Consider the following 23015-nt stretch of genomic DNA (forward strand, 5'->3'; position numbering starts at 1 on the left):
AACTTGAGATCTGTGATACATTTAGCCAGTCTATAATGCAGAAATTATATGCACAGGTTGGTAGATATATGTGTGTGCTAGTATCTTATGGGGAGAGGACCCATATTTTTATGAGATTCTCAATGGAGTCTGTGACCAAAAAAAAAAACAACATGAAGACCACTGCTATGTAGTAAAAGACCAACTTTTTTATAGCTAGAGAGACCATTTACATGAGTGTATTCTTCCTGGAATTCTAAAGTATACTCCCTGAGAAAAACAAGATTGGAGTCATGCATTATTTCTGTAAACTGTAATATCTTATAATGTGGTTTCTAATACATTTGTTTATCAACAGAATTCAAACAGATATTTTAAGGTCATTTAATAGTTTAAGAAACATGCCTGAGTTTATAATCTTCTTCCTTTAACTATGAACTTCCCCTATCACTCTCATATTTCAAAAACAAAATTCTGTTTAGTTATCTCAAATGAAAATTTTCTTTAGGATGAGGGACTAAGGCTTGTAGTTTTATTATGGACAGTGACCAGGTAGCCGAGCATCCTTGACTATACAATACTTACAAATAAAACCTGCCAAGTCCTGGAGAGTGCCTTAGGCAGAAGTGAAAAACAGCTAACTGATTGTTTCAAGTATGGCCTACTGGTGGGTACAGCTGAGCAAGAGAGGGTGCACAATAGTGTCAGGGTACGTTTTGATGGCTGAGAGTAAGTGAAGAGGCTGATGTCACTGTCTCTATCTCTAAAATGAAAACTGATAACTCAGAGAGAGAAAAGGTATGTTCCCTTCACCTTGCCTTCTGATTGTGGCGGCATCTGTTCCAGTATGGGGGAGTTCTTAAAGGTCCATAGTGAGCTTCCCCAACCAAGGGACACCCCGTCTCAGAGATGTCTGATCAACCTCTTCCATTTCTGCAGTGAAGTGAAGTGGCTCAGTCGTGTCCAACTCTTTGAGACCCCATAGACTGTAGCCTACCAGGCTCTGAGGAGCCTCTCAGTCCATGGAATTTTCCAGGCAAGAGTACTGGAGTGGGTTGCCATTTCCTTCTCCAGGGGATCTTCCCAACCCAGGGATTGAACCCGGGTCTCCTGCATTGTAGACAGACGCTTTACCGTCTGAGCCACCAGGGAAGCCTTTCTGCAGAGGGGAACCCTACTCAGAACATTAGGACTTGGTAGCAAAGGAAATATTCCATTCCTACATGCCAACCACTGACTTCGTCCTTGCTACTGCTACAACAGGTGGGCTCAGGAGTGCTGCCAGAGGAGACTGGGGAAGTGAGAAGAGAATCACCAGATCTCCCGAGCACCTTCAGCAAGTGCCCAGTCAGGGCACTGAGTACATCCCACCTAGCAGACACGTGCAAATGGGGCAAGAGCACACATCTCGGGTTTCAACAAGCCCACATGGGACATCAGCCCATCGCTTCCTACCCACACAATACTGCCAAGTTGTGGAACTTCTCAGAGAAGTGTTCTTTATCTGCCAAACAGATGATTATACCCACAGAACAGTGTGGTGCTGTGTGTTCTGATGAGATGATATATGATAGTACCTGTTAGTGTTAGTCACTCAGTCGTGTCCAGGTCTTTGTGACCATGTGGACTGTAGCCCACCAGGCCCCTCTGTCCATGGGATTCTCCAGGCAAGATTACTGGAATGGGTTAGCATTTTCTCCTCCAGGGGATCTGCCCACAACCCAGGGATCAAACTCAGGTCTGCTGCATTGCAGACAGATTTCTTCATTGTCTGAGCCACCAGGGAATGCTACCTTACGGCTAACCAGTTTTATCCCACAGAAATTGATTTTCCGAGAGAAAAATAATGTGCACTATGTATAGAAATGTAATATATATTACATCCCTGGTGGCTCAGTTGATAAAGATTCTTCCTGCATTGCAGGAGACCTGGATTTAATCCCTGGGTTGGGAAGATCTGCTGGAGAAGGGAATGGCTACCCACTCCAGTATTCTGGCCTGGAGAATTCCATGGACTGTTCCATGGTGTCACAAAGACTCAGACATGACTGAGTGACTTTCACTTCACTTAGAAATATCTTAGAAGTTTTAGTATATATCTGATATCTTTAATATAAGCAACAAATATTCTGACAAATCAGTATTCTTACGTTGCTTATATTTCTTAAGCAAAGATCATCAAACATCATTTAACCCATTTTTGACGGTGGGAAGTAACAGTTTTGTAACTTCTTAAGACAACTTAAAAAGTGCTTTTTTAAATTTATCATTGTTTAGAGTACCACTTAATGCCCCGTTCTAGAACTTAACAAAACTAACAGACTCTGTCGTAACAAGCTGAGCTGGTAGCCAGATGATAAAAGCCCTCTCATTTCCTGAAGAGTGTGATGTGCCATTTCCTCTCAAGCAGCTGCTATTACTGCTGATGCTTAGCTTTGCCTCTTTGACCTGTGCTAATTGGCTGCTGCCCTTCAGGTCTGGAAGATTAGATTAATGTTATCTCTGCCCTTAAAATAGGAGAGAACAGGCCCTGAGGGAGCCTAAGGATCTCTTCTGTGTTGAAGACACAAGTGTGGTTATTGTTGTTCTTGTTTAGTTACTAAGTCCTGTCCGGCTCTTTTGCAACCCTATGGACTGTAGCCCTCCAGTCTCCTCTGTCCATGGGATTTCCCAGGCGAGAATACTGGAGTGCGTTGCCATTTCCTTCTCCAGGATATCTTCCCTACCCGGGGAATGAACGCACGTCTCCTATGTTGGCAAGCAGATTCTTTGCCACTGAGCCACCAGGGAAGTCCACGCAAGTATCAGTGCCTCGTATTTGTGTCCATTCACTCATGCATTTTCCTTCACCTTTGCTTCTACTTCTTCGTTTACTTTGCTGGCTTTTTAGGGTGTTGGGTATATTTTTGTCATGTGCTTGAATACGTGAAGATTAGCAAGTTTAATGGAGTTTCTTTTCTCAGTGATGGAAGGAATTTAACTTAAAAGTTCCTGATTTGGTTGCTTATATCCAGCAGATATGGAGAAGATCTTTATCTGACACTTGGCCTTGGCCTGGCTTCGAACCTTTTTCTCAATTCATGAAAGTTAATGAACTACCTGCTGTGTGCAGGGCACTGAATTAGCTTCAGTGATGGGGCACCAGATGAGCGAGAAGTGGATCTTGTCCTCATGCATCTTAAATTCCAGAAGAATAAAGACAATGCAAGCTGAGCATGCATGCACGCAAACTGTCCTATGTGGCAAAGTTGGATGATTTTTGTTATGAAGTCTAAGTTTTAGAAGAACTCAAGAGAAGAAATAATCAGTTCTGGAGGAGACCCTCCTGCAGGTGTGTTGCGGTATTTCTGAAGCAGCTGGAGGATGGCTGGGTCTCTGTGGTTACTGGTTAAACAGAAGATGGTCCGAAGAGAGAGTCTTCAAAACAGAAGCTAAAACATAGGGCACAGACATGCACACTTGTCTAGGGAATGAGGAGAATTTTCATTCGGTTGCAGAGCAGACTATTTACAGAGTAATAGTGACAGATAAAACTAGAGAAATATGATAGACCAGGTCTGAAATGCCAGCCTAAGCAAGGAGATCTGTCTTCTGGTAACTTCAGAGCAGATTTAATTCTGCTTAAATCCTGGGGAGGGGGAATTGAACGGTCTCTACATAAACGAAATGGTGGTGCTGGACAGGGTGTGCGCATGTGTTTAGGTGACTGCAGAAAAAGAGTGTGGAGCCACACACCCTTTTCAAAGGCATTTTAGCAGAGGAATATCTGGGGCAGCCTAACTAGGATGCTAGCAAACTTTTGAATTTCGCATAGAATTACCCTTGTAAATGTGTCTGTTCCAGGAAGAACAACATACATTTATGGAAAGTACCACATAATTAACTTAATTCAAACTCAGCATTTGGATCTTGGTGTTCCTTCTATAAACCCTATTTCTGGTGACTGTTTTCTGTTTTGTTTTGGTTTCTTTTTCATTATTAAAGTCACCTTTTACCTTCTTCTGCCTTTGAGGTTATAGTCTCATAAATCAAAAAGTCTTCTTAGAGTACTTAGCAGAAAATTTAATCAAAATGCTGAAAGCCAAATTTCAGTTTGAAATGGTATTAGTGTCACTGGGAATGTGACCCAGATTGTTGGGGGAAATGCTATTCAGCCAAATAGGGGTTCATGACACTGTTCTAGACATTTAGAAAGTAATGAGATATATTTAGCATAGGAATAGAAACAAAAACCATACTCAGAAAAAATTTCTGTATTCTAGAACATCATGAGAAATAGTTTGTGCATCCTCTCTCTCTCTCTGGCTTTCTCTCTCTCTCTATATATATATATATATGTATATATATATATATATTTATTTATTTATACACACCTATGTTGCCTACTCACATATAATGAAGCAATATGGTAAAGTATATTCAGGGAGTTTGAGTTCAGGAGTTATGGGAGTTTCATTAGTTTGAAAGCTCTGAATTAGTTTGAATCTCAATTAGGATTGTCAAATTTGGTATACTTACATACTGCCATAAATGATAAACTCTTTAGTGGTGAGAAATGCTCAGATATTCAGCTATTCTGATAAATATTTTAGTTAGAGTTTCCAAACAGAACCTACCTCTAATGCTGGTTTTCAAATAATTGGGACATCAATGTGATTGTGTCTTTTAATGATCTAGAATAGACAACTTATTTATTTAGCACATCACAGTGACCATTATACAAATTACTATTGGAGCTTTCTGGTACTAAGCAATTCACATTGCTGGTAGGGAAAAAAAAAAAGATATTTAGATGATGTCACTTTCCTGCTCCAATGCTTTCAATGTCTGCCCATTGCACTTTAAAATCTAAAGTCCTTAACTTGACCTTTGAGAGCCTGTATAATGGCCCCTGACATCCTCATCTCATGTCACTCTTCATCTTAAACACCACACAGTTATGGATGCATGTTCCATCCATGAATTGGCAAGGAGATGCCAAAGTGGATGCTGCTGCTGCCAAGTCGCTTCAGTTGTGTCCAACTCTGTGCGACCCCATAGACAGAAACCAGCCAGGCTCCCCTGTCCTTGGGATTCTCCAGGCAAGAATACTGGAGTGGGTTGCCATTTCCTTCTCCAAAGCATGAAAGTGAAAAGTCAAAGTGAAGTCGCTCAGTCGTGTCCAACTCCTAGTGACCTCATGGACTGCAGCCTATCAGGCTCTTCCATCCATGGGATTTTCCAGGCAAAAGTACTGTAGTGGGATGCCATTGCCTTCTCCAGCCAAAGTGGAGGACAAGTACTTAATTGAAGGGGAGTGTTTTAAGGTTTTAGTAACTGATCTTTGAACTCACATAATTCAAGCATCATATTAGATACTGTATCTCTAGTCCAGAAACATCCATGGCACATGATAGATGTCCAGCACATCCCTATTCTATCAACCACCAAATAAGAAGATGAGATCTTCTGATGGTGATTCTAAATACTCGAAAGCTAGCAGGACTCTGGGCATTTAATAAAAGGCTAGAGTTATCTGCCTGCCCAACGCTGAGAAATTGGTGAAGAGAATACTGACCAGTGATGGGAAAAGTTACCATCTGAGCTTCCTAGGTAAATATGAGGACCTAGAATCAGAGAATCATTGGTAGACCAATAGACATGAATTTAAGTGATTAGATTATAAGATCCATAAATAAAACACAGGAACAATAATATGACTGCTTAGCCTACCAAGATGCTGAGGCAATGGCTTAATAAATCATCATACCTACCAAGGATTAACTTTCCAAGAGGGCTGACTTGATATTTTCTACCTCCAGTGAGAACAGACTAAAAGAGAGCAGGTTTTCATCGCAACTTGATAGATATATATTATCCAACAGGCATAATTTCATGACAGTGAAGTTTATTACCTATTGGAAATTATAGCCAAAGGATGGATGGGTGGGTGAGTGGACAGAAGTACAGAGGATCGGTGAATAGATAGGTGAATGGTGACGATAATGACTATTGTTAGTATAAATCTTAGAAACAGAATCAATCCACATGTATTCCAGAGACCTCTCAAAAGAAATTAGACCTAAGTTCTGAACTTAGTTCCCTTTTTACCTTTATTTTGTATATGTTCCTCTGATAACTGACCTTCTTTTTTAAAAAAATAACTCCATACTTATGTGTTTTTAACTTTTTAAACTATTTGCATTCCTTTTTAGAAGCAGGCTCCATGGTTTCTCACTAAATAAAGCTGGCTAATAGCTGTGATGTATTGAGTTGGCCATGTCATGTAAATCTCTTTCCCTTTGTTCATGTCTCTGCCTCCAAATAGTAAGTTAGAATGAAAACCAAAATGATTCTGTGTAGGACATGTTCCAGCTTTCTTTTTAAAATTAACCTTTGGAGAATTTAATTCACAGTGATAAATGCCACATATACTAAAAATTTATAGAGAGTTTACCAAAGGACTTGCCCCTTTCTCTCTGGATGAAATATTAAAAAGAGAGAGAGAGAATACAAAAAGTATTTCTGTTATTGTGCAGTTTACTTGCTTTTGGGTTTATTTTCTTGTTGAAAATGGAGTTTTTTGCAAATGAGATTTGGTGAATTACAGTTCAATTGAATTTTTCTGCTTATGCCTGAAAACCAGAGTCCTTCTGTGCAGGATCATTAACTTCAGTTCTGTCTACATGTCACTGTCAGGCTGGGGAGGGAATGGAGATGGAAGGGAGAGAAGAGTGTCAGTGGATATGGGGAGAAAGAGGGAGAGAGAGAAAATAAGAGGAAAATCATTTACAGAACAAGGTTCTCATGGAACAGGTCAAATTAATTTCACTAGTGCTTGAAGTATTATTCTCCCTATCTGGCAAGAAGCAGAAAACAAATTCTATACACTGCTAACCCAAGTAAGAGTGACTCTGGCCTCCTTTCAATCATGCTGGGATGACCAGCTGATTAGAGTTTGTAATAGATTTCCACATGGTAAAGACTTCACCAATGATGTAATATTTTCCTAGTTCAGGAGATAGTTGTGTTTCTTACTGTGAGTATTAAACCCTCCCCCGCTTATCTTTTATAATGTGTGTGTGTTCAGTTGCTCAATTGTGCCCAACTCTTTGTGACCCCATGGACTGTAATCTGCCAGGCTTCTCTGTCCATAGGATTTTACAGGCGAGAATACTGGAGTGGGTTGCCATTTTCTTCTCCAGAGGAAATTTTATGATAGATGTCAGTAAATTCCATTTCTTGATCTTGGTTTGGTTTTTATAGCTGTAACCAGGAAAACCTTGAGATTTTGAAATTTTGATTATTTTAAGATTTGATGTTGTTTTTATTTCTAAAGGAATAGAGCAGTGGCGATGCTGTAACTGCTGAAGTCAGTCATTTTACATGAAGTAATCTGTTAGAATAGCTGATTTCTCATTGCTTTGTAACTATCAAAACTGCAACAAAAAAAGCAAGAGAAATCTGCATGAAGTAATATACAATATATATTTTAGGTAAGATATAAAGCCTTTACACCCACTGAAACTTTACAAACACCTTTTGTAATAGATGAGAAAACTGAGACTCAGAGAGGTTGTGTAATTTGCCCCAGGAGGTAGTAAAGATGGGATTTGAACAAAAGCTTTTCAGAATTCAAAGTTCCTACACTTTTTTACAACTATGTATGTTTCCTATGGATCTTGTTACTGTTGTTGTTTAATCCTTAAGTCCTCTCTGACTCCCTTGTGACCCCATGGACTGTAGTCTGCTAGGCTTCTCTGTCCATGGGATTTCCCAAGCAAGAATACTGGAGCGGATTGCCATTTCCTTCTCCAGAGGATCTTCCTGACTCAGGAATCGAACTTGCCTCTGCTGCATTGCAGATAAATTCTCTACCACTGAGCCACCAGGAAAGCTCATCTTGTTACTATATTTAATGCTTAATAGAAACTGTTTACCTGCTCAAAACTCTTCCCATTTTCACTCAACTCCTTCATTGCGGTGATATTGACATAACAAATCCTTTTGTGGCAAGCCTGTTTCATGACCATTTTTGTTTCAACATTTTCTTCCATGTCACCATGTCCATGTTCCTTAAAAATCATTTTTATTTTTAGCCCTTGAAGTCTTAATTGTCTTACGGCCATCTCCATTTTAGTGCACTAACCTGAACTCCCATATATCAGACCTGATCTTCAAGGTGCCATCCACCTCAGCCTCTTTTGCAATCCAATTCTAATGGAGTGTGTCATTAATGTGCGTATTTCTGAGAATAGACTCAGCTCAGAATGAAAGGGTGCTATTTTATAAAGAGGCTCTGTACTCACTAAGTACAAAGATCACCTGGATTTCCTTTGAGTCACATAAAAATGAAGGTAAAGCATTCAGACTGAAGAGCACATGCCCACCAGTTTTGAATAATTTGGGTTAAAACAGCAAATGCGTAGATCAATCAACAAACATTTGTTAACTGACTATGCCAAGTACTGCTTGACATTGAACTTTATATTCCCTGGTACTTGCCTTTATTAAGCATCTCCCATATCTTAGGCAGTAGTCTTGATGCTGAAAATCATAAATATCATAAAAAATCATGGGAGGAACTGGCTTTCTACTTAACTGGTCTTAAAATTTTCTATAAGAACTTCTTAAAACAAAGAATCTGAATTGGATTATAGTACCTATATTTAAAACTTAGAAGAAGAGCTAATACACAAAGTATTTTAATCTTTCCTGACAGAAATACAGTGGCCATCATAATGAACAGATATTACCAGTGAGAGTTGCTGTCAATACGCGGCATTATGCCCAGGGCAATTAAATTTGCCTGTTTTTTATTACTGAGACCAAATGTTTGGCCTGAGTTCCTGGAGAAAATAAGTAATTCCATTACATGTGATTCACCTTTGAGTAACCCCTCAAGCTGACGAAGACTTAAGCTGAGAATTCATGTTTATCACAGAAACAATTCATTTAGCAAACATTTCTTGGGTCTCCTTATGTTCACTGGGCAGCACACAAAGATGTAAATATGCAAAATACAGTCTTTGTGCTTAACAAATGTCCTGCCTATTTTCCTAAAAATGTCTTTCAATTTAAAAAAAATTAAAGTTTTTGTGTTTGCTTTTGCTCTTGTTTTTGATAAGAGGGCAAAATAAATTGTGAACTAACAGAAAGATATTCCAAAGACATGAAGGGCATGGGCTCTGAAATCAGGCAGAGGGGACTCTGAATGTGGTCTGTCAATTACCACCTGTGTGACCTGTCTCCAGTCACTCCTCATAAACCATGATATGTAATCAATAACATAATAGCTCCTAATTTGTAAGGCTGTGTTCAGATAGGGAAGTTCCTGACAGATTTCCTGAAACATCTTAAGTACTTAAAAAATTACATCTATTTGGTTTTTATTTATTCGATGTGTTTTAGGCTAAATTGAGCTTTTCAATGTGCTGTTGACCTAAAAATGTGGTGAGGTCACACCACACTGCTTCCCCGAGTCTCTGTTCCTTGCCTGAATGCACATGCCTTCAGATAGGTCCACTCCATGCAGTTTAAGGCTCCTTCTCCCCTCCCCTGATACCTCTATATGCACAGATATCCAAAAACTAAACATTAATGGAATATCAGTTCAGTTCAGTTGCTCAGTCATGTCCGACTCTTTGCGACCCCATGAATCGCAGCACGCCAGGCCTCCCTGTCCATCGCCATCTCCCGGAGTTCACTCAGACTCACGTCCATCGAGTCCGTGATGCCATCCAGCCATCTCATCCTCGGTCGTCCCCTTCTCCTCCTGCCCCCAATCCCTCCCAGCATCAGAGTCTTTTCCAATGAGTCAGCTCTTCGCATGAGGTGGCCAAAGTACTGGAGTTTCAGCCTTAGCATCATTCCTTCCAAAGAAATCCCAGGGTTGATCTCCTTCAGAATGGACTGGTTGGATCTCCTTGCAGACCAAGGGACTCTCAAGAGTCCTCTCCAGCACCACAGTTCAAAAGCATCAATTCTTTGGCGCTCAGCCGTCTCCACAGTCCAACTCTCACGTCCATACATGACCACAGGAAAAACCATAGCCTTGACTACATAGACCTTAGTCTGCTAAGTAATGTCTCTGCTTTTGAATATGCTATCTAGGTTGGTCATAACTTTTCTTCCAAGGAGTAAGTGTCTTTTAATTTCATGGCTACAGTCACCATCTGCAGTGATTCTGGAGCCCAGAAAAATAAAGTCTGACACAGTTTCCACTGTTTCCCCATCTATTTCCCATGAAGTGATGGGACCAGATGCCATGATGTTCATTTTCTGAATGTTGAGCTTTAGGCCAACTTTTTCGCTCTCCTCTTTCACTTTCATCAAGAGTCTTTTTAGTATAGATTACAAAAATCCAGAAAAGCCGCTTGGTTTTTGTTTTAATAGTTATACAAACCTTCATTGACTTTTTAAAAAAAGTGTTAAACAAACACGGATGGTGTGTCCACCCTGTACTAGGCATTGCCCTGGGTACTGCAAGAAGCCTCAGGACCACCCAGTAAGAAGTTGCTTGGCTTAAAGACATACAGATTTGGCTCAAAATCCTGATCTTACCTAATTTTTTTGTTTGATGATCTTGGAAAAGGAACTTAATCAGTTTGAGTCTATTTCTTAGTCCATACCATAGGGGTTAGTAATAATGTCTGGGCTTGTTGAGAGGGTTGTTGTTCAGTCACCAAGTCATGTCTGACTCTGCAACTCCATGAACTGCAGCACGCCAGTCTTCCCTGTCCTCCACCATCTTACGGAGCTTGCTCAAACTCATTTCCATTGAGTCAGTGATGCCATGCAACCATCTCATACTCCATCGCTCCCTTCTCCTTCTGCCTTCAATCTTCCCAGCTCAGGGTCCTAATGAGTTGACGCTTTGCCTCAGGTGGCTAGAGTACTGGCACTTCAGCTTCAGCATCAGTTCCTCCGATGAATATTCAGGGTTGATTTCCTTTAGGATTGACTGGTTTAATCTCCTTGCTGTTCAAGGGACTCTCAAGACTCTTCTCCAGCACCCAGTCTGAAAGCATCGATTCTTCAGTCCTCAGCCTTCTTTATGGTTCAACTCTCATATCCATACATGACTACTGGAAAAAACAAAGCTTTGACTAGATGGACCTTTGTCAGCAAAGTGACATCTCTGCTTTTTAATACACTGTCTAGGTTTGTCGTAGCTTTTCTTCCAAGGAGCAAGCATCTTTTAATTTCATGGCCACAGTCACCATCCTCAATGATTTTGAAGCCTAAGATAATAAAGTTTCTCACTGTTTCTGTTTTTTCCCCATCTTTTTGTCATGAAGTGATGGGACAAGATGCCATGATCTTGAGTTTTCTGAATGTTGAGTTTTAAGCCAACTTTTTTCATTCTCCTCTTTCACCTTCATCAAAAGGCTCTTTAGTTCTTCTTCACTTTCTGCCATTGGGTGGTATCATTTGCATATCTGAGGTTATTGATATTTCTCCCAGCAATCTTGATTCCAGCTTGGGATTCATCTAGCCTGGCATTCCACATGATGTACTCTGCATATAAGTTAAATAAGCAGGGTGACAATATATAGCCCTGTCAGACACCTTTCCCAATTCTGAACTAGTCTGTTGTTCCATGTCCCATTCTAACTGTTGCTTCTTGACTTACATTCAGGTTTCTCAGGAGGCAGGTCAGGTGGTCTGGTATTCCCATCTCTTTAAGAATTTTCCACAGTTTGTTGTGATCCACATAGTCAAAAGTTTTAGCATAGCCAATGAAGCAGAGGGAGATATTTTTCTGGAATTCTCTTACTTTTTCTATCATCTAACTGATGTTGACAATTTGATCTGTGGTTCCTCTGCCTTTTCTAATCTAGCATGTACATTTGGAATTTCTTGGTTCACATGTTGTTGAAGACTATCTTGAAGGATTTTGAGCATGACCTTGCTAACATGTGAAATGAGCACAGTTGTATGGTAGTTTGAACATTCTTTGGCATTGCCCTTCTTTGGAATTGGAATGAAAACTGACCTTTTCCAGTCCTGTGGCAACTTCTGAGTTTTCCAAATTTGCTGGCATATTGAGAACAACATTTAACTGCATCATCTTTTAGTATTTTAAACAGCTCAGTTGGCTAATTTTAAAAAAGCTTAGCCTAGTGCCTGGCACATTTGAAGGACCTAATGAACCAGTGCTGCCTTCCCCTCACTTCTAGGGATTACAGAGAGAAAAACTAAGGTTGTTCCTCCAAACCTCATGTCCTGTGAAGACATGAATCTTATGTTGAAATTAACACAATTCCTCTCATAGTGTCTGTAAGTTTTGCTGCAAATGACAGCCAGTAAGAAGTCAAATTGAGATGTGATCCCAGATCTCTGGATTCCAAAGTAGGCCATGTATTCTGTTCCCTTCTACCATGTCTCCTGCAATGCTTCTGGGAGGTGTGTCTTCATGCTTCTGAGGCAGATAATGAGATGGCTTGTATTCGTCTATGAACTGTGTTTTATATACCAACCTTCAATAATTGTCACTGCCACCCTCTCCTCCTTCCAGTGCTCTTCTTTCTTCCAAAGCTCCAGGTCACTCTTACAGCTAGCCTTGTGCCCAAGCCTTTCCCCTTGTCCAAGCTCTGCTCAAAAGCACTGTTTGTAGGAGGTGGGAAGCAGAAGGACCAGATATACCCCAGGAACGTGCTCTCCAGAAGTGCCACCTTTTCAACAATTTTAAAAGCAATATGCTTATATGGGGTGTTTAACACCATAATTAAGAGCTGTTAGTGAAAGCAGTATGTAAGCAAGACTGTGACATGAGTGAAAAATGAAAGTGTTAGTCACTCAGTCCTGTCTGGACTGTGACCCAATGGATTGTAACTTACCAGGCTCCTCTGTCCAAATTCTCCAGGCAAGAATACTGGAGAGGGTTGCCATTTTCCCTTTGCCAGGGGATCTTCCTGACCCAGGGATAGAACCTGGGTCTCCTGCATTGCAGGCAGATACTTTACCATCTGAGCCACCAGAACATGAGTGAGAAAGGTAATAAAAAGTAGTGCCATATCTCTTCCCTTCCCCCAGCCCCTTTAAGATAGCTGGAAGATAAACCAGCTTGCTACCAACATGCTGATGATGGTGACCACTCTGCCTTTGACCTCTTGTTGTCCTACCAGCTAGCAGTGGAATGGTAAGAATCCAGTACAGGAGAGAAGGGAGGAGGCGCTGGAAGAACTCTTCACTTACACTCCTGTGTGGCAGCATCTCTGCTGAAGAGCAGCATCTTCTGTGTTCTGTTTGGTTAGTCCTCGGCTGCTGCCTACAGGATGCTTACACCTTGATTTTTCCTATTTTGATCTCGGCTCCAAGACTCAATCTGTTATCTCAATCTGTCCATCTAAAGAACTAGTCTTTATTTTTAGGGAAAAGTATTAATATTTCAAGAGTAATTTTTAAAAATAGGAGACATGAGACTAACCAAGCAAAAACTCTGTGGTTTCTTTTGAGTATCAGATTTTGATGTTTTATCCAAGATAAAACAGAGTATTAAGGCCAAATTCTTTTTTGGAAGGTCCTTCCTAAAAATTCTATTTTCTGTCTAACATTTAAAGGCTAAATTTAGAACTTAGTGTTTACTTAATGAATCACTACAGAACAGTTATACTTGAGAGAAAAGAAAATTGATAAAGACAATTTTTTGCTGTACTATTTCTTCTTCACCTGCAGAGCTGTATACTCAAAGTAAGGAAGTTCTAAGGTATCTTTAGATTCTAAGGTACTCTAGAATCTTTAAGTTTTAAGGTATCTAATTTAAAAATATAATTAGTTCAAAGACATTTCAGAGAAGAACATTAGTGAACACAGTCATTTGTGTTTTAAATTTAAAAGACTTTTTAAACACTATTATACATTCTGGAGCTATCATAAGAAACATATTTTACATGGTTACCCTGCAAACATTGAGCACTCATATAACTGAGACCAAGAATTTCATGATATTGTCTTCATCCTTTCTATGGGCAATGCACACTTAGTTTTCATCTTCTATTTCATTTTTGAATGAAGGTTTCACCCTAACAAATTGATTTCATAAACTTCCAGTGGTCTGACTTACAGTTTGAAAAGGAGATGAGAAATAATGCCTCTATGTTATTACAATTATGTGAATTATTTTAAGGAGTATTCTATTTGAGAACCACTAACAAAGATCATGGCATCCGGTCCCATCACTTCATGGGAAATAGATGGGGAAACAGGGGAAACAGTGTAAGACTTTATTTTTCTTGGCTCCAAAATCACTGCAGATGGTGATTGCAGCCATGAAATTAAAAGACACTTACTCCTTGGGAGAAAAGTTATGACCAACCTAGATAGCATATTCAAAAGCAGAGATATTACTTTGCCGACTAAGGTCCGTCTAGCCAAGGCTCTGGTTTTTCCTGTGGTCATGTATGGATGTGAGAGTTGGACTATGAAGAAGGCTGAGCGCCGAAGAATTGATGCTTTTGAACTGTGGTGTTGGAGAAGACTCTTGAGAGTCCCTTGGACTGCAAGGAGATCCAACCAGTCCATTCTGAAGATCAGCCCTGGGATTTCTTTGGAAGGAATGATGCTAAAGCTGAAACTCCAGTACTTTGGCCACCTCATGCAAAGAGCTGACTCATTGGAAAAGACTCTGATGCTGGGAGGGATTGGGGGCAGGAGGAGAAGGGGACGACCGAGGATGAGATGGCTGGATGGCATCACTGACTTGACGGATGTGAGTCTGAGTGAACTCCAGGAGTTGGTGATGGACAGGGAGGCCTGGCGTGCTGCGATTCATGGGGTTGCAAAGAGTTGGACACGACTGAGTGACTGAACTGAACTGATGGGGCAATGAAAATAAAGACAGATATCTATTACATAATGGAGTGGCTAACTTCATGGAGCTTACCATCTAGTAAGGGTTAACATAACATTGTGATCTGATGAGAAAAGCTGAAAGGAATATTAAAAATGTGTTCATGATAAGCTTTTTGTAAACATCTGTTACATGAGAAAGAAGTGCTGGGGGTTTAGTTGTAGTTATCAGTTGTCATGGACATACCAGTTTCTTGACAGTGAAGGTCATCATGAAGAAAGATTTGTGACTATATAGCTCCCAGTTTCTTTACTAAATATTGATCACTTTAGCACGAAAATAAATAAAAAGAAAAAAAAGATCCCAAACTTTTAAGCCAATCCACCTTGTCTCTTTCTTTTCTTCTTTTCTCCCTCCTATCTTTCTCCCCTTGGTGACAGAATAATCTGGTTTGAATTATTCTGTTTATTTTTTATTGTGATGAAATATACATGACAGAATTTACCACGCTGGCCATGTTAAAGTCTTTTCAGTACAGTCTCAGTGCTGAGTAGCCGTCAACTATATAGTTCCTGAACTTTCGTACCATCGTAGAAGGAAACTCCATACCAACTAGGCAGTCACTCCTCTTTTCCCCTCTTCCTCACCCCTGGCAACTTCTACTCTGTTTCTATAACAGTGGATTTGCCTGCCCTTGACATTTCACATAAATGGATTCATACACTGGGTGGTTCTTCGTATCTGGCTTCTTTCATTTAGCATGATGTTTTCAAGGTTCATGCACGTTATAGCATGTGTCGGTACTGCATTCCTTTAAATAATATTACATTGTAAGCATATGCCACATTTTTAAAATTCATTTGGAGAACTGTTTCATTTTAAGGGGGATTTATTCAGAAAATACTGGTAAAGTAAGTGATTGGACATGCCTTTAAAGGTTTGATTACATATGTATAAGGTGGCATCTAAAGGCTTTCAAAGAAATATGATGCCTATTTATAGAAGCTTGAGTATGATAAAAAGTACTGTATATCCAGAAACTCAGGAAATAGTACTGGGTCTGACATATGGATTTAGGATTCATCTACATATAGATGGAAAATGAAACCATGAATGATCAATGAATGAAACTGCCCCCACAAGGAGCAGATGTAAAGAAAATCAGGACACAGTCAAGCAGAACTCTGGGGATCCGTGGGTAAAGAACCTCCATTACCCACCCCTAGAGATGATGATAAATAAAACCTAACTCAGGTAAACCCTCAGGCTCCTCATTTGCAAATAAAATGCCTTCTACTTTTTCACAAGGCTTGTAAGAAATTTAAATGAGTCAATATATGCAAAGCAGCTGGTACCCACCCCGTGGGTTGGACCTCAGTTTTGGTGGCTACAAATATTACTCTCTATATTTCTGCTGTCTCTATTGTCAGTTTCTGTGTCTTTACTATTTCATTACCTTGTAACGTCATATCCAGGACTACCTATACTTGAAATAAGCTTTCCTACCATCTTAAATGGAGAAGGCAATGGCACCCCACTCCAGCACTCTTGCCTGGAAAATCCCATGGATGGAGGAGCCTGGTGGTCTGCAGTCCATGGGGTCACTAAGAGTCTGACACGACTCAGTGACTTCACTTTCACTTTTCACTTTCATGCATTGGAGAAGGAAATGGCAACCCACTCCAGTGTTCTTGCCTGGAGAATCCCAGGGACAGGGGAGTCTTGTGCGCTGCCGTCTATGGGGTCGTACAGAGTCGGACACGACCAAAGCGACTTAGCAGCAGCAGCAGCAACCATCTTAAAAATCAGTCTATTTTAAAATTTTGCTGTTGTAGTTCCCAGACTTTACTAGCTTCTCCCATAATACCAGAGGAGGCTAAAGGAATCTAAATGAGGTGGAGAGATGCTGCAGGCACAGGCCAGACTTCCGTGTGCCTGACCCAGATCTGCATGCACATGGAAGGATGTTCTTAACTCCATAGCTTGGAAGAGGACTGTCCTAGCCTCAGATCATCAGAACATTAAAATTCTTCCTCTTTAGAAATCTTTGTCTAGACGTTGGCAAGGGGAAAGTTAGTTACTTCATTTCTCAAAGACACTTGATTTTTTTCCCTTCCATTTTTGGTAAAGAATAATTGACAAAAATTCATGACCCAGCCTAAAGGATAATTATACTATAGAAATTCACTTTAAACTTTCATGTAGTTTGGGAGTCAGAAGTGAAAAAAATCATTGGATATAGTGTTTTTTAAGCTTATTATGTTACCATATGTGGTATCTTAAGCTTGTTACGACTCTAAGATCTTTGACTATCCTTGTTCTCTTTTGAAGAATTTCTTTGGATATTTTAAAAAACTTTTTCTTTTGTATTGGGGTATATCCAATTAACAATGTTGTGATAGTTTCAAGTGAACAGGGTAGGGATTCAGCCATACATATATATGTATCTATTCTCCCTCAAACTCCCCTTCTATCCAGGCTGCCACATAACATTCAGCAGAGTTCCATGTGCTATATAGTAGGTCCTTGTTGGTTATCCATTTTAAATATAGCAGTGTGGACATGTACATGCTTTTGAAATATTTTTAAATAAACTCTCAAAAGACTTGACCACACTTTTCCATTCACTGTTAGTTCATTTGGTATGATTGTTTCTTCCTGCATTTTCTCAAAAAGCTATTAAGATATGAATCACTTTTATATTTCATATTTTTTTGCCTTTCAGAATTTTCTTTATAGTTTTCTAAATTTCTCACATCTTTGCATCTTTCAAGGGGTAAACGTTTTCAGTGTTTTCTCTTATTCAACAGTTTGATTAGTTTTGTTTTTCTGGAATGTCACACCTCTGGTGTATTTCTGTATATATTCCATATATGAGAATGTATTCTACATTTGGGAAATATGACTTTCATTGAAACTAAAACTGCAGAATGGCATTGCATTTTGTGAATATGTGCAAATTCTTTTATTCCTTGTTACTGGCTGATTTATTGTAAACTGAGAGATGGAAACACGCACAAAAAATGTAACTCATATTCATCTGTACAATTAGAAATGATGCTGGCAATGGCCTCTGTCTCCTGAAGCCTGAGCCAGAGCACTTTTCACTGGTAAATGGACAACTCATGATGTTCATGACCTAGTTCAAATTGGCTATTATCCAAATTTGGTGGTCAAAAACAGGACAGAGTCTATGGAAAGCTTCTATTGCCTGTTCTGTTACTAATTTAATACAAGAATTACTGGAATTTTTCTGTATTTTCTCATCTGTTTGGTAGGACATGCTATCTCTTATCTCATGGTCAAGTTACAGGAACTAAAGTCATTTGGAAATATAATAATAGCATTTTTTTATAATCCTATAAAAACCAATATTGACCAGTGAATATAGCACTCACTGGGACCCCCAAAGCTGAATTAGCAGCATGGAGAAGCCAGTGAAGGGACTTAAAGCTTAAGAAAAATTGTAGGAAGAAAATGACAATTTTGTCCCTATAAGGACATAAGGCAATTAGAGGTGAGAAGTTTCTCACACTCAAAATTAAAAATGACAGAGGGAAGGTATTCCTAAATGTAATGGGTAGATACTTTAAATGTCAGTAAGTTTTCTATGAACACCTCATGTGGAGAGTAATGGAGAATAAATAGCTTAATGTGCATGGAGATTTTTTTTTAAAACAAACATTGACATTTTAAAGACCTAAACCTCTTAAATGTAATGACTGTTCAAATGCAAAATTAGACAAACAGAGGCATTTGGAGATTATATTTGAGTAGTATCTTGAGAGTCAGATAATGGATGACTCAGATCATCCAAGTGGTCTGGGCTGATTCATATGTTTTAGAAGATGACATCAGATCTCTGATTTTCTCAGTGTTTTTCCCTTTGATCCACCTGGAGCATGCGTGCGTGCTCAGTCGCTTCAGTCACGTTCAACTCTTTGCAACCCCAAGGACTGTAGCACACCAGGATCCTCTGTCCACGGGGATTCTCCAGGCAAGAATACTGGAGTGGGTTGCCGTGCCCTCCTCCAGGGGATTTTCCCAGCCTAGGGATCATCGCCTGCACTGCATATGGATTCTTTACCCACTGAGCCACCTGGAACGCCCAAGCCACCTGGTAGTGGTAGTCGCTCAGTCGTGTCCAGCTCTTTGCAACCCCATGGATGGTAGCCTGCCGGGTTCTTCTGTCCATGGGATTCTCCAGGGAAGAATATTGGCGTGGGTAGCCATTTTCTTCTCCAGATCCACCTGGTAGTGCCAAACAAATTCTGAACATCAGTGACTTTTCCAGATATAATTTGTGAAGGAAAATTTCCAAACCACCAGTAACAAGTCTAAGGTTTTGAATATATAGGCAATGGTGTATCTGAATAAGACTCACTAACATGAGGAACTGGTTTCCCCAATGGCTCAGTGGTAAAGAATCCACCTGCAATGCAGGAGATGTAGGTTTAAACACTGGGTCGGGAAGATTCCCTGGAGGAGGAAATGGCAGCCCACTCCTGTATTCTTGCCAGGGAAATGCTATGGAGAGAGGTGTCTGACTGGCTGCAGTCCATGGCATCAAAGAGTCGGACTCGACTGAGAACACACACAACATGAGAAACGCAAGCCGCACATGTAACTGCAGGACATGTAGGAGATGGGAATCCCAGACAGAACCTTTATAGGACAAGAATGGAAGATACAGGATTGGGCTTGGTTTATCTAGGGTGGAAGAAAGGAGCCTTCCAATTCCAATAGCACCTGAATGATGCTTCTTAGAGGACATCTGAAATCAACAAATATTATCCGGTTCCTGTGTTTGGTGCAGAGGATATAGAGAGCATATCCTTGGCCTCTGTCCTAGAAAGGCTTACAGTCTATGGGGGAAACTGACATAGGAACTAAAAGGTGGAATAATTTGTTATATTATAATATATCGTTGTTGGTTAGTTGGTAAGTCAATAACATATAAGAGCGAAATTTGAGGGGAGCACAGGACAGTCGGTTTCTGGCTACACTAGGATTAGGAGGCCCTCACAGAGGAGGTGGAAGTTGATGGGGCCTTGGAAGCATGTGTGGAAGTTCTAAATATCAACAAGATAGGAAAAGCATTTCAGCCAGTGGTAGGACCAAACAAGGGAAAAAGAGATGTTAGAGTACAGATGTTGTGGTATGTTCAGAGAATCCAATAAAGCCACCAAATTGAGAAAGTAGAAAAGGATGAATTGGGAATGGATACAAAGATGTCAGGCCAACATGGCTCTCTCATGTGGTTTACATGATTTCTGTCTTGGAACTATCCTGTTCTCAAGAATACATCTAACCTAGAAGTTACTGTTCTAAATCTGTGATTGGGTTTCTTGGCAGAGTGCCTATTTGGAGAATGAATAACAATAGTCTAAGAAAAGCTTGCCAGCTTTTCTGTACCTGGTCCTGATCTCCTTTCCATTTAACTATATTTTAAAAAAATAATTTTGCTTATTTATTTAGCTTTGCTTTATTGCTGTGTGGGCTTTTCTCTAGTTGCAGCGAGCCAGGCCTACTCTCCAAATGCAACTTACAGGCTTCTCATTGCAGTGGCTTCTCTTGTTGGGGAGTATGGGTTCTAGATGAGGGCTTTAGTAGTTGAGATTCCAGGACTCTAGAGCACAGGCTCAATAGTTGTAGCAAATGGGCTTAGTTGCACCGCAGCATGAAGGATTTTCCCGAATCAGGGATCGAACCCACATCTCCTGCATTAGCAGGTGGAGTCTTTACTGCTGAGCCACCAGGGAAACCTCATTTTTATATTCTTACATTGCTTATAGTACTAAGAGCTTACAGTGCCATGTCCTTGATAAATTCTGTTGAAAAATATGATAATGAATCATACACACACACACACACACACACATACACGCATACACATGAAGAAAATTTCATGGCTTTTTGAACATTCAGATTTAACTAATGTGCTGCAACTTTAAAAATAGTTCACTTGAATGTTGCTAGGAACATTCGAAAATAAACTTTCTGACCTTTTGTTGTCTTCCCACAGGATTGAAAAAACGTACAAGGAAGGCCTTTGGAATACGGAAGAAAGAAAAGGACACTGATTCTACGTATGTACTTGAGGAGAACACCACTGCTCAGCATCAGCTGGCGGTGCCCATGTGGGAATGTTGGTCTGGTTTGGGCTGCTGTATAGAAGAATAATGAGCCTGTTAAACCTCTTATTTGGCTAGAATCCCTGCAAGAAAGTTAGGAAATGGGAAAATCAATAGTTGTTTAGACACAGTTAAAAAGGAAAAGGGTTATCTTGATCTCATACCTTTAGCTTTTCCTTCTATATATGTTTGTCCTGCATAAATGTTATCACAAGGTGCGGAGCATTGCCCTGTGGCCTTGTTCTCTGATAATTTTTAATTCATGCAAATTGAAGTATCTTTCATATAACTAAAACAGCTAACATTTGACATGACTACACTGGTAACTAGTACTTAGCAAATGCTCAGTGAATGGCAGCAGCCACTACTCCTATTACTAGTACAAATTAATATGTGGTAAGTTCCTTTTAGGAGAAGGCAATGGCAACCCACTCCAGTATTCTTGCCTGGAAAATCCCATGGATGGAGGAGTCTGGTGGACTGCAGTCCATGGAGTCGCTAAGAGTCAGACATGACTGAGCAACTTCACTTTCACTTTTCACTTTCATGCATTGGAGAAGGAAATGGCAACCCACTCCAGTGTTCTTGCCTGGAGAATCTCAGGGACGAGGGAGCCTGGTGGGCTGCCATCTATGAGGTCTCACAGAGTCAGACACGACTGAAGCGACTTAGCAGCAGCAGTAGCAAGTTCCTTTTGAGCAACTAAAAATGGAATTTTCTGGGAAATTCGAGGGTGGAAAAGCTCATATTTAAAGAGATGTTCAATGAAGTTTCAAAGTGGGAGAAGCCTTATCTTCAAGAAGATGAGGACATTCATTTCATGCAAAGGGAGCAACGGCCAAAGCAGAGATATAGAAAATCCAAGGAGGTCTTCAGGACAAGCTAAACAGGGCAGTCTGTCTACCTGTCGACTGCTGGTAAATGTGATGATGGGAAGTGAGGCTGAAAAGATCAGGGCTAGATAAGAAGGGGTTTAAGTGCCAGTCTGAGGTGTCTGGGCTTCCTTCCTTAGACAGTGAGCAACCTTGAAGTCGTGAGGCTTTGAAACCAGAGACTGTAAAGGATTGAGGGGTAAAAAGCCATGTTTTATCTAAATATCAGATGTTAAGTCTCCTGATCTTACCTTTTCTTTGTGCTTTCTTTTTGGGTAAATAGTTATTTCATGGAAGCTACATTCACTCTATCTAGTCTTGCCAATGTTTTTAAATAATTAAATTAGAAAAATTTCTGAGCATTATACAACTTCTATTATTTCTTAAGAAATTGCCATTTTTGAAAAGTTAGTTAATCAGAATAGGAGATGGTTCATTCAGGAGAGTCAGGAGACCTGGGCTCTGGCTTCAGCTTTGCCAATAGCTCCATGGCGTTGGAATACACTTTCCTCTAATGGGCCTGCGTTGATGTTAGGGTCTAATTTCCCTAAAAGGCCAGACTCTGTCACAGTCCGTCTGTCAGCAACATCGTGTCACCTACAATGTGCCACATGCTGTGTGGGATACTACTAGACGTATCTCAGGAGAATGTTGTTAGCAGAAACCAAATCCAGTTTTCTTTGAAGATAGTGTCTGTAACTGACTACACGTAATCTCTGGTGTGTGACGAAAACTAAAAAGGATAAAAGCTCCCTCAAAAGGGAAAAGAGGTCAGACAACCTCCCCAGGGCAGGCTGAGCTATTTGGCTTTGGCAAAAGCACCGCTCTTCCATCATCACTTCTAAAATCATGAAAATGAGAAAGTTACTCCTCACGGCTTTGGGTAGATGGCCAACATCTCTCTGAAGTACTCTTATGAGACAGTTGCTTGTAAAATCCCAAGCATCTCTCCTTCACTTCTTATAATCTGAGTGCCCCAGTTTACTTAGGTGTAGCAAATTAGCTATAAACTGGTTCCATCAGCCGTGATGGTCAAAGGACAAGCCATTTAATGTAAGCCTCTGCCTTTCAGGAACCCCCTGCTCTCTGACTAGGTCATACATCATTCTTGCAGAAGGCTGGGGAAATATTCTGGCAATGTACTATCCCTTCAAATTTGGGTAATGCTTATGATAGTCTGCCATCACTGAAACCTTGCTGATGCAAACGGTTTTCAAGGCTGTTGCAACTCCATGAGGGTTGCCAAGCAATCTGCTA

At 40.2% G+C, this 23015-nt stretch overlaps 1 protein-coding gene across 14 annotated transcripts in view; it reads left to right on the forward strand.

Moving 5' to 3' along the window:
• SGIP1 (SH3GL interacting endocytic adaptor 1) overlaps positions 1 to 23015 on the forward strand; it is a 237573-nt gene that overhangs the window by 76518 nt on the left and 138040 nt on the right. For all 14 annotated transcript variants that reach the window (XM_060400235.1, XM_060400212.1, XM_042249325.1 and 11 more), the window contains one exon: positions 20778 to 20841. In XM_060400235.1, coding sequence (XP_060256218.1) covers positions 20778 to 20841 — 64 coding nt within the window. The remainder of the gene's footprint in view (positions 1 to 20777; positions 20842 to 23015) is intronic.

The sequence above is a fragment of the Ovis aries genome, chromosome 1 (assembly GCF_016772045.2).
Source record: "Ovis aries strain OAR_USU_Benz2616 breed Rambouillet chromosome 1, ARS-UI_Ramb_v3.0, whole genome shotgun sequence".
Lineage (NCBI taxonomy): Eukaryota > Metazoa > Chordata > Mammalia > Artiodactyla > Bovidae > Ovis > Ovis aries.